Source organism: Protopterus annectens, chromosome 2.part1 (assembly GCF_019279795.1).
Source record: "Protopterus annectens isolate FY-2018-M chromosome 2.part1, PAN1.0, whole genome shotgun sequence".
In the NCBI taxonomy this organism is placed as follows: Eukaryota; Metazoa; Chordata; order Ceratodontiformes; family Protopteridae; genus Protopterus; species Protopterus annectens.
This window is the reverse complement of record NC_056729.1, coordinates 1,443,889,587-1,443,905,237: the sequence shown is the minus strand read 5'-3', so window position 1 is coordinate 1,443,905,237 and position 15,651 is coordinate 1,443,889,587. Positions and strand designations below refer to the sequence as shown.

The 15,651-nt window shown below is 42.5% G+C and overlaps 1 protein-coding gene across 4 annotated transcripts in view; it reads right to left on the bottom strand.

Moving 5' to 3' along the window:
* HTT (huntingtin) overlaps positions 1-15,651 on the bottom strand; it is a 4,811,037-nt gene that overhangs the window by 3,809,169 nt on the left and 986,217 nt on the right. For all 4 annotated transcript variants that reach the window (XM_044062924.1, XM_044062926.1, XM_044062925.1 and 1 more), the window contains one exon: positions 12,385-12,503. In XM_044062924.1, the coding sequence (XP_043918859.1) occupies positions 12,385-12,503 (119 nt within the window). The remainder of the gene's footprint in view (positions 1-12,384; positions 12,504-15,651) is intronic.

The following is a 15,651-nucleotide window of genomic DNA, read 5'->3' as shown; positions in this document are numbered from 1 at the left end:
TCACTTCTGTGGCTCTGCTTGACAGGGGCACAGGAAAATAACTTTTGTGGGTGGCGTAAGCCAGGGAATCTTACTGGCTAGGCTTACTTAGGCCCTTGGGCCGATAGCCTAGTACCTACCTATGAACTTGTTAACCTAAGAGTGTAACATTACCTACTGTTATTTATCGGAGCTCTTAAGTGGATATTTAGCATTGCTCATCTAATTTTATGTTATAGTCACTTTTCATACTTAAAAAAAAAAAAAGCCAACTTTGGCCAGTTGTGAGTTGTAACTAGAGCTTCTGGTAATTAACCTAGGCCCTCTCAATGCTGCACTGTCCGCCTTTGAACTGGCTTGCAATTAATTGTAGCTAGTTGTTAGACTGGTTTCTGGTACCTTCTAAATAAAGTGCTTTTATATTAGAGAGATAATCCCAGTGTTTAAAATTAGGGTCCAAGTTAAGCTCACAGAAGTCACGTCCACTTCCACCCCTAGTGTCATTTTACTTTTAAATATCCCGTAAATCCACAGTTCAAATCATGCTTCATCTCCCATGATAAACTAATCTTTGGATTTGTGTTCCTCTCCAACTTACATTGGACTGGGAACTATGCCACCAGCTCCTGGCTCATATTTAAAATAAAGAAAGCTGTACCAGGGAAAAGACACATCAGTGTATACTAATTTTTAAATTTTGCATCACTCATGCTTCTACAGATATACAAACAGCCTGCTCATAAAAAATAGTGCATTTGTCTAGTAGTACTCAGAAATTGGCACATATCATACTAGACCCTGAAAAAGGAACAGAGATAAGTCTGTCTACCAATGTTCCAACCTTCTGTCACACACTTGCTTTCTATGGAATTACTAGCAGGTTAGAAAGTCACTACACTGGGCTAGTATACAAAAATCAGAATATAGTAAAAAATGAAAGAAAGAGAAATATGGGTTCCACTATTGTTTGCCTGACTCAAACAGGTAGAAGCCATTGTCATAAAATTGTTGTAGATTGCCAGGATTCACAATCACCACAGAATAAAATATGAAATGAAAGAAAACAAAAAACTCTGCTTACTAAGGGTTTAAAAGCCTTGCATTACTGATGTGCTTTCTAGAACAGCAGCAGCAGTCAGGTCATAAAATGCCTGAAAGGCTACTTTTCTCAATGGGTAAAATGCGCTGATTAAACTAATGAATGGCTCACACACAGAGCTGTTCTCGGTACAACTGCAATTTGAGATGGAATTTAGCTAACACCTTTGAAACTTCCTTCAGGCACTCTTCCCCCAACCCCTCAGCCAAAGGTGAGCATGCCCAGAACGGCAAATCTGAGACACAGACTGACGCAAAACAAAAAATCCCTGGGACTGTCCCTTTAAGAAAACTGTGATTGCAACTCTAGTGGCAGTAGGCAGGCAACCTGGTCTTTCCAAGTTGGGAAAATGCAGAGTGACAAAGTGAGACTGTGTCATCAGCCAGAGAGCTTTTTAGAGACTTAATTGTTTGGTGCTAATCTACACTAGAGAACTACTACTACTGTGCTTTTATATTAATGAATTCCGAGATCATCTATCTTGTGGCAGTAGGTGTTTACCTTATCTTTCTGTGTTAGGAAGCACTCCAAGGAGGTCAGGGTGTAGTAGATTACTGACCAGAGGGCATAGGAGTTAGTTTTCAGCTTTTTTCTGTTTGCTATAAATTAGGCACATTTCAGTAGAGCTGTTCACTGCACAGTGGTGTTTAGCAGCATCCTGTATACTAGCAAACCTGTAAAGCTAGTACTTAGGACTTTAACCTGTAACACAGAAAGGACTTGCAAGGAGTTAAGCGTAGGGCAGCTTGTCAGCATGTCCAAAAGCACTAATAGTAGATCATAGCACTATCTAACATCTAGCCTTAACCCTAGACACCACTCAGGTGACCCTTGTAAAATCAAGTCCCTAAACCATAATAACCCAGCCCTAGTACATGTCCTGACTACATGGATATGCAACATTGCATGTCTCTGCAACCAGCTTGGTAGATATGGGCATCCTGAGACAATGTAGCAATTGTCCCATGTATTTTTACAACCTTTTAATCCTTAAAGAAATTAAGACAGTGTGCAAGACGTACATACATAACTTTCTGGAAGCAAAAATCTTTCTTACAAACAAGGTTTTCAAGAACACAAACACAACATACCACTCACCACATGCACAGTCTTCCTTATGCTGAGGCACTTAAAAGAAACCTTTCCAAACATCAAAGATCTGCTAAGCTGTTAAATGTAACACTTTCCTCAGCAATCACTTAACACACACACCAAAAGCAACACCGAACATCACACCTAAGTCTACACCCAATGATCATCCAAGAACAAAGTCCATATGGCAAGCAAACATTTCACCTAGTACTCTTGTCATACAGAATTCTATTATTTGACACACAGATGCCCCTCTCACCAGGCTGGAAAAGGAGAAGATAATGGTTAGCTGCCAATCTGAAGCTGGGATCCACAGTATCATGCACAATCTTATGTCAATGAAACACAGGTACCAAATATGACTATATCAAAGTCCATGTGGGTTTAAATGACCTGAGACATACCTCATCCTCACTAGACTATATGAAGAGAGACATGATGGATCTCACTGAATGTGTCTCAACACAGGTACTTGCCTTGCGTGGGAAGCACAGTGAAGCAGCAGTTAACATTGTTGCCTCACAGCAAGAGGTTCTCTGGTTCAATTCTCGGCTGGAGTGCCTTTTATGCAGAGTCTGCATGCCCTACCTGTGTTTGCCTGGGTTTCCTCACACATTCCAAAGACATGCTTCTGTAGCACTTCTCCCCGGACAAGCTCTGAAATTAGATTATGTCCTGGTTGGATTTTCCTGCTCAACAAATGTTAAATAAATAAATAAATACTACAGTATGAACAGAAAAGGATTAATTTTAACAATTGGCTTAGTTTCTGATATCACTCCAGGGGAATCCAACATCAATCAGCAGCAGGACATGGTTAACAGGCCACACTGCTTTGCCAAGGAAGGTCTGTACTTGTATTCCCCCACCCCCGGCTTTCAGACAGTGCCTAAAAATTTGTCCACCCCTTAGAATCTTTTTAGGCAGTGCCAAAATGACAAAACTGCCAACCTAGCAAAAAAAAAAAAAAAATCAAAGCAACTTTAAGGTGTTTCTGCTCAACATTAGCAGCCTAAACAAGAAACTCCACATCCTACAAGCTCTCTTTACTCTGGAGAATGTAGACATCTGTGCTATTACAGAAACTTGGCTTAAAGCCAGAGAAAGTATTTTAGCAGTGCAAGGTTACAGTGCCTTCCACAGATTTAGACCAACAGCAGCACAGACTGGGGCTAAAGGTGGAGATGTCTCAATCTGTGTGAGCAAATACAACTCCAGGTTGATTAAAAGTACAGTTGTGTACATTTACCATAAATGTAGATGTTTGAGTGTATTCACTTGTTGCAGTCATTACATTTGGGTAATCTGCTGGCAGGTTGCCCTCAGTCAGCCTGATTAACAAAGTATTGGGTCCTACATCAGTTGCTGTCCCTTCTTCCATGACGTCAGGTCATCAGGGGTATAAATCATGCAGCCAACGCCATTACATCAGTTTTTCTTGCCCCAGATGTCAGGTACCCCCCAAATGGGGAGCAATATATATATATATATATATATATATATATATATATATATAAATACACCAAAAAGGCTTTTACGCACAGTCAAAGAAAGTAGAGGTATAGTAAGAGAAAAACAGGGGGCTGCAGGGTGGGTAACCAGGACTGCAACACTGAATACACTTGAACATCTACATTTATGGTAAGTGTACACAACTGTACTATGTTCTTCGTGTTTCACTGTTGCAGTCATTACTTTTGGGTTATGGTTGGGAAGATGGATTTATACAGCATTAGGAGCAGCTATAATGCCCTGCAGAACAGCAGTGGCAAAGCCAGCTCTGGATTTACAGAGGAGAGGTAGATGGCAAGGTTTGGTGAACGTATGAACTGAGCTCCAGGTAGCAGCTTCTAGAATGTCTCTGGTAGGAACCCCTCTAAGAAAGGCTGCAGAAGTAGATGCAGCCCTGGTGGAATGAGATCTGATCCCCTTGGGGATAGGTTTACCATGGTGCATATAGCAGAAACGAATACAATGGCTTATCCATTTGGAAATAGTCTGCTTTGAAATAGCCTTTCCCTCTGCCCCTGCAGCAAATGCCACCAATAGTTGTTTAGATTTTCTTAGAGATTTTGTCCTGTTTAAGTAAAATCTAAGTTGTCTGTGTACATCCAATGAATGTAGAATCCGCTCACCCTTGTTCTGTGGACTGGGAAAGAAAGTTGGTAGATGAATGGTCTGATTAAGAGCCACACTGGATACCACCTTAGACATAAAAGATGGATTGGCCCCGAGAGCCACCCTGTCCGGGTGAAAAATAATGAAAGGCTCCACTGCCGTAAGAGCCTGTAATTCTGAAATCCTTCTAGCTGAAGTGACTGCTAAAAGGAAAGCTGTTTTCCAAGAGAGAAATTTTAGGTTGCAGTAGAAGCTGGCTCAAAAGGAGGGAGAGTGAGTTTTTCCAAAACAAAATTGAGGTCCCATGCAGGAGTTGGTGTTCTCCAGGGGCATCTTAAATTTTTGGCCCCTCTGAGACACTGCTTTAGGAGAGGATGAGAGAAGAGGGGAGGTTCTGCATTGTAATGAGCTGAAATGGCACAGGCATGGATTTTTATGGAAGAAAAAGATAGGCCCTTGTGAAGCATCTCAGTTAAGTATTGCAGAATCTGCAGAATATTGGGCATTGCTGTGCTTATTCCTTGTGATTGGTTCTAAGCACGGAATCTTTTCCATTTGTCAGCATAAGATTTTCTAGTACTAGGCCTTCTAGCCTCCAAAATGACACCCATCACAGGTTTGCTGAGAGATGTCAAGGGTGAAATTAGTTGATTAGCCACGCTGCAAGATTCAAAGTTTGGAGCTGAGTGTGCAGAATTTGGTAGTCCTGCTGAGACAGTAGGTAAAGTGTCTGAGGCAGGTGCCACGGAAGAAGGTGTGACACATTGTGCAGGGGTGGGTACCAGTGTTGGCGAGGCCAGTCTTGAGCAATCAGAATCATTTTTGGTTTGTCCTGTCTGACTTTTAATAGGACTTTGGAGAGCAAAGGCAGAGGGGGAAAAGCATAGACTGATAGGTTTTTCCAGCTGAATGATAGAGCATCCACTTTCCAAGCTTTTTTGTGATTAATTCTTATGCAGAATTTGTCCAACTGATAATTCTGGGGTGAGGCAAAAAGATCTATGTCCGGACTCTAACATTTGCATGTCAACATGTTGAAAACTTGTGGTTCCAGTTTACATTCGTGTGGGTCCAAAAGATTTCTGCTTAGTTCGTCTGCCAGACTATTTAGCTTTCCTGGCAGAAATTGAACTTGTAGTTGTATTTGATAAGTCAAGGCCGTGTTCCACAATGCCATGGCTAGTCTGCAAAGGAGGTAGGAATGTGTACCCCCCAGCTTAGTAAAGTACCACATAACTGTGGTGTTGTCTGTCTTTACCATTAGTTGTCCTAGATGAAGGTAGTCCTTGAATGCTGTCAGAGCATTCTGTACAGCTAGCATCTCTTTCTGATTGATATGTAGGTGCATTTGATTTGGACTTCATTTGCCCTGAATGCATTTTCCTGCCAGATGAGCCCCCCCCAAGCATAGTCTTATGCGTCTGTAGTTAGGGTTTGGACGGCAGGGAGTGGAGTGAATGACAGTCCCTTGTTTTGGTGGCAGGCTTCTGCCCACCATAGGAACTCTAGTTGCAGGCAAGGTACAATAGGAATCATTGTTTCCAGGCTGTGACTATGCTGACTCCATAAACTTTTTAAGTACCACTGAAGTTTCCTCATATGCAGTCTTGCATATGGAATTAGAAGAATGCAGGAGTCCATGAACCCCAAGGCTTGCAGAATTTGCCTTGCCGATAGCAGGGTTTTTGTGGCCACCTGTTTGAAGTAAGTCACCAATTGAATTTGCTTTTCTGGCGTAAGGTAAGTCATCTGGGCAGTTGTATTCAAGCCTGCACCCAGGAATGTAATTTTTTGGGAGGGTACCAGTTGTGATTTATTTTCGTTTATGGTGTACCCTAGACAAGTTAGAACCCTTTTTACAAATGCCAGATGCTTTAGAAGAATGTCCTTGTTTTCTGCCTGAATTCGACAATCGTCCAGCTATGGATATATTTGAATATTTCTTTGCCTGCAAAATGCAATTACTGGAGCCAGGCACTTTGAGAAGACCTTGGGCGCAGTAGATAAGCCAAGGAGCAGTGCAGAGAACTGGTAATGCAAGTAGCCTGCTTTGAAGCGGAAGTATCCTCTGCAAGATTCCCTGATTTGGATACGCAGGTAAGCCTCTTCCAGAGTTACCAGCCAGGCATCTTTGCCTAGCATAGGTAGTAACTGTTGAAGAGTCAGCATCTTGAATTTTGGATTGTCCAGAAATGTATTTAGAGTGGATTAGTCCAGAATTGGACGACATGAGTTGTCTTTTCTGGGTACCAGGAAAAGTCTTGAATAGAAACCTTGTCCCTTTTCCTCTTCTGGTACTGGTTGAATAGCCCCCATATTCAAGAGGGACAGAACTTGTTTCTGGGCCACTGCCCACTGATTTGGGGGCAGGTCTGGCCATCCGTTTGGGATAGGCATCTGTATCCCTGGGATACTATATTTAAAACCCATTTGTCCTGGGTAATAAGTTGCCAGTTTTTGTGCATGAAGTGCCAGTTTTCCCCCCAAAGGGGCGGCTGAAAAATAAGTGCTTGGAGATTCTAGAGCAAAGTCATTGAGACTGTTTACCATAGGGAGGTGCCTTGTTACTTCCAGATTTGGAGGTGGAGGCACCCCACTGTTTTGTTCTAAAAGTTCCTTGCGACTGAAACCTGGAGCCTTTGGAATGTCTGGATTTGACTTGAGCGGCTCTTGAGGGAACTGGAAAGGACCAGTTCTTAGTAGGCCAGAGCCTACTAAATCTTGGAGGCTGCACTTGTAATAAATATTTCACAGTTTGCATAGATTTAGCTTTATCTTCCATCTTTTTTTAACACTTCTTCAGCCTTATTACCAAAGAGACGGTCCTGTTGTAAAGGAGCATCCAACAATTTTGCTTTAACATGATCAGGCAGATTTTGCTCTTTGAGCCAAGCATGCCTTCTTAGCACAGATCCAGTTATAGCAGCCCTGCAAGAGGCCTACAAGGAATCAAAACCACATAGCAAAGTATGTTTTCCAACTTGTTCAGCTGAATGAAATAAATCCTGCAAATCTTTATTTTCCAAACAGTCAGAGATCAACATCATTTTCTGTTTAAGTAGTCCCATGACATGCTGTTGATATTTAAGCTTATGAAATTGACAGTTTAAAGCCCTGATTGCCAAGGTTGCAGCTGTGTAAACCTTCTTACCCAATCTATCCAGCGCCCTGGAATTTCTATCAGAAGGGGTAGGATTTATAGCAGTAGAGGCCTTAACGCCCTTGGGACCCTGAGACATGGTTTCAGGATCAGCAGAAGGGTTTTTGAAAAGGAATTTGTGGGAGTCAGGAACCCTGTAGTATCTGTCTGGCTTACTAGGAGCCGTTGGCAGAGAATCAGGAGTCATACTAGATTCTGAAAAAATATCATCAACAATGTCTAGAACAGGAGGTATAGCTAAAGGCCTATGCTGAGGAAGAAGAAGAAAATCCCTAAGTCTCTTTTTAGATTCAGAGAAATCCTGACTATCCCAGTGGAAATGTTCCCTTAAGGTATATAAAGTTTCTCCAAAAGAGAAATCCTCAGGGGGAGAAGCAGAAGGGATGGAATCTTTTGCATCATAGTCCTCATAAGTAGGTAGAGATAAATCATGTACAGTAGAAGAATCAGAAGAAATAGAATCCTGATCTGAAGATTCATAGTCAGTGCCTTACCTAGGCCTGTTAGCAGGAGGGGGTTGGCTACCCCTGATCAAGGTAATTAAATATTCAGCCATTTTGATCATTTGTTTTTTAGGCATTGAGGCCTGCACACGTGGCCCCAGTGTCGGTTTTTTAGACATAGAAGTAGATTTTGGCCTTAGTTTTGAAGATGGCGTCAGTTTAATAAACAAAACTTTAGGCCTGAAAACACCCTCAGAAGCCGGTGCCTGCACAGCGGCTCCGGACCCATCAAAGGTATAGACATCCGTGGGTTCAATACTTAAAGCATCTTGCGGCATACCAGACTCCGAATGGGTCTCAGTAGAGGCCTGCAAATCAAAAGTAGCGGGTATCAGGGGCTGCGAAAGTGCCTCACTGAGTACTGGCGAACTAGCAACTGGCTTAGGAGAAGCGTCGCCGTCAGTTTTGGACCTCGACGGTCTGTCTCTGTCTTTTTCTTTGCATTTTTTAGGTATTCCGGTAGTTGGATTGCTAACCGACATTATTTCTGGATAGTTAAATCTTGAGCCAAAATATTTAGAAGCAAAAATATACCGACATTTAATAGTGCGTTGATTAAATCTAGCACAAAACTGACAGCAAGGTATGTTATGATCAGGGCCTAGGCAAGGAATACAGTACAAATGAAAATCCTTATGAGGTATTTGCTTCCCCCAAGTAATGCAATTATAAACTTTTACTAACATCGGTAAGGAGCAAGAAAAAGTTTCCGCAATGGGGTACTTATCTTTAAGTTGAAGACTTCGGTTCTGAAACTCAAAAATGAAAATTTCAGGAGTCGGCCGACCAGCACTTGCGAACTGCTTCTGCTTCGGGCACCGCGTGGCAAGAAAGACTGATGTAATGGCGTCGGCTGCATGTTTTATACCCCTGACGACCTGACGTCATGGAAGAAGGGACAGCAACCGACGCAGGACCCAAGACTTTGTTAATCAGGCCGACTGAGGGCAACCTGCCAGCAGATTACCCAAATGTAATGACTGCAACAGTGAAATACGAAGAACATCTGGATTATGCTTGGAGTTCATCCATGTCCAAGTCTCCACTGATGTTGTTGTTGTTGTGTCTTTCGGCTTTTCCCAGTTAGGGGTCACCACAGCGGAACTCCGGTCCGCTAATGATTGGTAGCTGATTTTTACGTGCCGATAAGGTTCCTTATTAAATCCTGGCCAGTTACAGGTCACTATGACTCATGCAGCATAAAACTCTTACCTAGATCTACTACAGGTGAACACCATCGAACCAACTACCCTATTCATGAGAGACTAACTACCCCTGTATAGACTGGGAAATGTACACTGCCTCTAACTCACAGGTACAACATTTCCTGGACTTCATCAACACAAATATCCTGGACTACACAGTGTGCACTCCAACCAGAGGATCAAACATATTGGACCCAGTACTCACCAACATGGGAGCACCCCCCTAAGTCACATCCTCAGTAGTGAGGTTGGACTATAAAGCTCTCTCCTTTGAAATAAAAATCATCCCAGAGGACCCAGCTACACCAGTTAACAGAAACTATTCTAAACCAAACTACATCCTGTTAAGTGACTGTTTGTCAAAATTCACAACTCCCTCAAACCCCAAGAACATAGCTACATATGCAGAATTATTTACAGAAACCCTGTGCAAATATATAAATGGCTACACTAAGGTTGCCTTATCTACCATAAGTACATCCAGATCTAACACCAAAACAAAACTCCCACCGATGGAATCCATACATTAACAAGGTATGTAACAAAAGAAAAAAGTGGTCATGGCCAACGTCATAAAACAGCAACTCTCATAGAGACAAGAGCTATCTAATTCAACTAAACAGGAAACTAAGAGGTGTAAAAGTCCAGCAAGGCCAATTATGGAGTTAGGATACCCTCCCAGGCTACGAACAATCACAAGGACTTCTTCAGCTATGTCAGGAACCTTAAAGGTAAACACTCAAATTGTGCAGAACTGGTGGTAAAAAGCACAACCTTCACTGACTATGGTGATACAGTAAATCTACTGGCTGATAAATGTATTTATAATTTCAGCTCCCCACACTACCCCTTGTGAAATCTCTTCTAGCATACCCCCCCCCGCCCCCCAATTATCAAGAGGTAGCAGATCATGGTGCTCAATAAGGCCAAAAACACTGCATTTGTCTCCAACAATATCCCCAGTTGCCTCCTAAATAGCCTAAAACATGACCCAGCAGGACCACTTGAGGCACTCAAACTACAGCTTCAAAACAAGTTACATGCCAAGTGAATGGATGGTCATCCCTCTTCATAACAGTGGATCATCAACAGACTCTGGGAACTTCAGACTCATCAATCTGACAAGTCTAATATGCAAAGCCATGGACTGAATTATCATGAGAACTATTAACAAGGCCACTGGCAAGCGACAGACACTGGACTCACCACAGCTTGAATTTTTTAAGGGAAGGTCTTGCCTAATCAACCTGGTTGACTTCTTTGAGAGGGTCGCCAAGGCTAAGAATGAGAGGAAAAACAGTGATTACTGCCTACCTTGACTAGGCCAAGGTGTTGAATACAATACCCTGCACAGGTATTGTTGACAAGCTCTCAGAACTAGGCATAAATCCCTATACAATGTCCTAAATTGCTGGCAGGCTCACAGATAGGATCCAAGAAATCAAGATCAATGAAATCACCTTCACCAGAAGACTGTTTACTAGTAGAGTATCCCAGGACTCCATGCTAGGCCTGCTCTTGTTTGGCATTTATTTCTCAGAAGTCAATGCTAATGTCAAAGGCCTCTGGCTCATCAAGTTGGCAGATAACTGTAAATTGGGAGCTATTACAGATTCCCAACATGATATCAACATCCTACAAGAAAGTTTGAAACAAACAAATGACTGGTGTCAAAGTCATGGATTAAGACTTAACATGAAGGAATTCATTGTAGTCCTATCTGGGAAATTGTCCACCCAAGCTGATTAATCCATTGATATAACACTCCTAAGAGTTGAACTGATGTTAGGGATCTGAAAACATATGTAGAAGGTAATCTGGCCTTCGATGAACCCAAAGACAAAAATAGCAATAAAATCACTCTGTCATCCAACTCATAAGTAAGGGTACGGCATCCAGATCCAAGGAACCTGTAGTACCATTCCACTCAGCCCTTATCAGACCCATCATTGAGTACAATGTACTCCTTGGCATGTACCTAACTAGGCACTTGCAACAGTCAGAAATGACATCAAAGGTTTATCACCAGCAAAATTCAAGGTGTGAATATCCTGTCCTACACAGATCACTTTAAGGCCTTATCTCTGTACTCAGTCTCCCACAGGATATTGAAAGGTGGATCCAAGCCTAGCATATAAGGCATCCTCAGCTCCAGCTCTAATGGATCTCTTGCACATCTACAAAACAACACCAGAAAGAATAAATCTAAGGAACTGAAATTTGCCTGTGACAAATAGAACATACTGGAGAGACAGACGTGTCTCAAACAATCCTCTCACTATGGAATAATATCTCTGACCTTATTCAGAACCTTGATCACTGGATAAGAAATCACAAACTTACCACCAGTCTGCCTCCCCTATGTCTCAGATGGAATAAGGTCGACAGTAAGTAATGTAATCCCCAACTAACATACTACTTTCCCCACATAACTCTTAGCTACTTCATTACTAACATACACCATCATACAAGCATCTAAGAAACTTGGGGACAAAACTGGGTTGGGTTGCACGGCTAGGCCTGTAAAGATGCTTGTGGTTGTAGGCGTAGCATAAAGTTATGGACCTATGAACCTATATGGTTATCCACATTTATAAAACGAATGGTTGACGTGTCACTTGGTAGACATATAAAACATGCACAGCAACATTTCAAACATTCATTATATCATACAAACAACAAAGTAATACTCGGTACATCGAAAAAGGAACCAAATTTCCTTTTTTGATATACTATCCATAACATAACCACATTCAACTCAAACTTGTCTAAATAGTGGTAGTGTTTTGGGAAGGCCTTTTATATAGTTAAGATGCATGTTAGAGTTAGCAAACACCGCCCGCCCCCATTGCTCCACCTTAGAAATACATGCTAATCCTAACTCTACCCCTGCCCCCAACTGTAATGTGCATATTGACATTAAAAAAGCTTCTCTGATAAAACTACCACTGCACAAGACAGATCAGAAACTCAGCAAATGCACGTGCACACACACACACACACACACACGATCTATACCCTAACCTAATCCTAACTCCTCACAACTACGCACACACACACACACACACACACACACACACACACACACACACACCACAATCTATCCCCTTATCTAACCCTTACTCTACCCCTAACTAATACACATCTGCAAGTATGCACACATTTAGTATATGCCTCACTAATCTTTGTATGCGTCTATATATCATATACTGCCGTAAGAGTCATTACCTTATTTTCAGGTTCTGCTGGTTCCACAGTTTCCTCCTTGGGCATAAAATGATCCAGACTACTGTCAGAGGATTGTCGACTATGACCCATGTGGTTTGGCAAAACAGGCTTGGCCAAAACTAAAAAAAAAAGGAGGAGAGCCCAGAATTATTCTTTTGTTTAAAACAGCTTAGATGTACAGCACTACCAAGAGTGTTTTAATGATATACAGCACTGCCCTTGTCATATAAACACCCTATCACTACTCATTCACTCCTAGTTTGCTAAGATAATGTACTCAATTATCTCATGGGCTAACTTGGGGAAGGAGTGAAGAGTACTGAAACACAATCAAGAAAAGCACCATGAAGGACCTCAACTCAGACTGACAAGCTAGTTCAAATGGAAAAACAGTAAACTTTTAAAGTACAAAGTTAAGATGCCAAGGACGAGCCACCTGTTTTCTAGGTGGCTGGGTATACAAAACACCCATCAAAAACTGTCTGATAAGCACACAGAGATGACTGGCAAATGAACTTTGAGAAGGAGAAAGACCAGATGACACTAACTCACATAAATAATCAAGAACCAGAGGCGGGTGGTCCTTACGTGAGTCCTGGTTTTTTGAATGGCATCAACTAGAAAACAATTAAACTTGCACATATATGATGTCCTAGTGACAGTTTTTTTTAAGTTTCCTTCAATATTTGCTTACACATCCTCAGGAAAAAAGGTGCATAAAGGTATCATCCATCATCCAGGCAGTCAAATTAAAAGTTTTCGGGATTGAGTATATCAAAAGTACAGTTGTGTACCTACCATAAATGTAGATGTTCGAGTGTATTCACTGTTGCAGTCATTACAATTGGGGTTATCCTGACAGGCTACCCGCAGTCGGCCTGAGTTCCAAAGTCTAGGTCCGGCATCGGTTGCTGTCGCCTCCTCCCTGACGTCAGTGCGCCAAGGGTATAAAAGATGCAGCCGATGCCATTTTCTTTAGTTTTTCTTGCCCCAGATGTCAGGTGCCCCTAAAATGGTAGGCTCACTAATGCCAAAAAGCATGCATAAGCAAAAAACAACTTTTCCTTCATCTACAAGCAAATACACCACATAGGTTGTATAGAATAGAGAAGTGCAGATAAGTCCCAGCAAGGAAAAGGGGGATGGAGGGAGGGTAAAGTACAGTTTTGTAACTACCATAAATGTAGATGTTCGAGTGCTAATACAGCTGCAGTCATAACAGATGGGCTTTCCTGCCGTCAGGCGGGTCCTCGGTCGGCCGAATTCCAAAGTCTAGGTCCAGCGTCGGATGTCGTCGCTTCTTCCCTGACGTCAGTGCGACAGGGGTATAAAAGAACCAGCCAACGCCATTTTCTTCAGTTTTTCTTGCCCCAGATGTCAGGTGCCCCCAGAAGGAAGGAAAAACATAAATTTATGTAATAATGCAATGCAATAAAATCAAAAAACAGTAGTTGCAAGCAAATACACCATAAAAGAATACCCCAATCATGTTGTATGAGGAGGTGTTAGCCATTAGGCCTGTCCCAAGAGGGGAAGGAGGGAGGGAAACCTGGACTGCAGCTGTATTAGCACTCGAACATCTACATTTATGGTAGGTACAAAACTGTACTATGTTCATCGTGCATACAGCTGCAGTCATAACAGATGGGTAGAATCCCAAAGCTAAAAAAGGGGTGGTAGGCACTAAGTGGAACTAGGAGGAGCCAGGATGCCCTGCAAGACTGCAGTGGCAAAGCCCAGATTTGGAGTATAATGGTAGGTGATGGTGCTTGGAGAAAGTATGTACAGAACTCCAAGTGGCTGCTTCCAAAATATCTTTGGTAGGAACCCCCCTGAGGAAAGCTGCAGAGGTAGCTGTGGCCCTTATGGAGTGAGATCTGATGCCTGTAGGTACAGTTTTACCATGAAAAGAGAAACAAAAGCGAATGCAGTGGGCTATCCATTTTGAGATAGTCTGTTTGAAAATAGGCTTCCCTTGAGCACCTGTAGCATAGGACACAAAGAGTTGCTCTGATTTTCTGAAAGGCTTTGTTCTGTCCAAATAATAACGGAGCTGTCTGTGAATGTCCAAGGAATGTAGTAGTCTCTCCCCTTTGTTTTGTGGATTAGGGTAAAAGGTAGGTAAGTGGATAGCCTGATTCAAGGCTACCCTGGATACTACCTTTGGCATAAAAGAAGGGTTGGTTCATAAGGAAACTCTGTCCTGATGGAAAATGATGAAAGGCTGCACAGCCATGAGGGCTTGTAGTTCCGAAACCCTGCGTGCTGAGGTGATAGCCAGAAGGAAGGCTGTTTTCCATGACAAATATTGCAGTTCTGTTGAAGCAGCTGGCTCAAAAGGAGGCAGGGTCAGTTTTTCTAGAATGAAATTGAGGTCCCAAGCAGGTACTGGTTGCTTCCTTGGGGGTTTTATATTCTTAGCCCCTCTGAGGAACTGTCTTAAGAGAGGGTGAGAGAATAAAGGAGGATCAGTGTTGTATTCTGCAGAAATGGCTGAGGCATGGATTTTGATGGAGGAGAATGAAAGTCCACTGCTTAGCATCTCAGCTAAGTACTGTAATATTTGAGGTAAATTCAGTATTTCAGGATTCTGACCCTTTTTCTGATTCCAGGCACAAAACCGTTTCCATTTTGCGGAGTAGGCTTTTCTAGTAAAAGGCCTTCTGGCCTCCAAAATGACATCCTGCGCCTCCTTGGAGAGTAGGGTCTGTTGTGAATTTAAGGAATCCTCCATGCGGCTAGATTGAGTGTTTTCAGCTGACTGTGAAGAGTTTTGAAGTTGTGCTGAGTCAGTAGAAGAGGCATTAGAGGCAGGATCCATGGTGGGGAATGCGTCAGGCTCCTCAGGAGTGGGTACCAGTGTTGTCTTGGCCAGTCTGGAGCAATGAGAATCATCTTTGGTCTGTCTGCTCTGGCTTTTAATAGAACTTTGGGCAGCAGAGGAAGAGGTGGAAAGGCATAAACTGTCATTGTTGTCCAACTGAAAGAGAGTGCGTCCACTTTCCAGGCCTGTGGATGAAAGGTCCTTGAGCAGAATTTTGTCAATTGGTAATTTCTGTGGGTGGCAAAGAGATCTATGTCTGGCCTTCCCCATGCTTGAATTATCTTTGTAAAAACTTGAGGATGCAACTTCGTGTGGATCTGTCATATTTCTGCTTAGGTTGTCTGCCACCGTGTTTTCCTTGCCTGGCAGGAACTGTGCTTGAAGTTGGATTTGTAATTCCAGAGCCATGTTCCAAAGAGACATGGCTAGCCTGCATAGGGGGT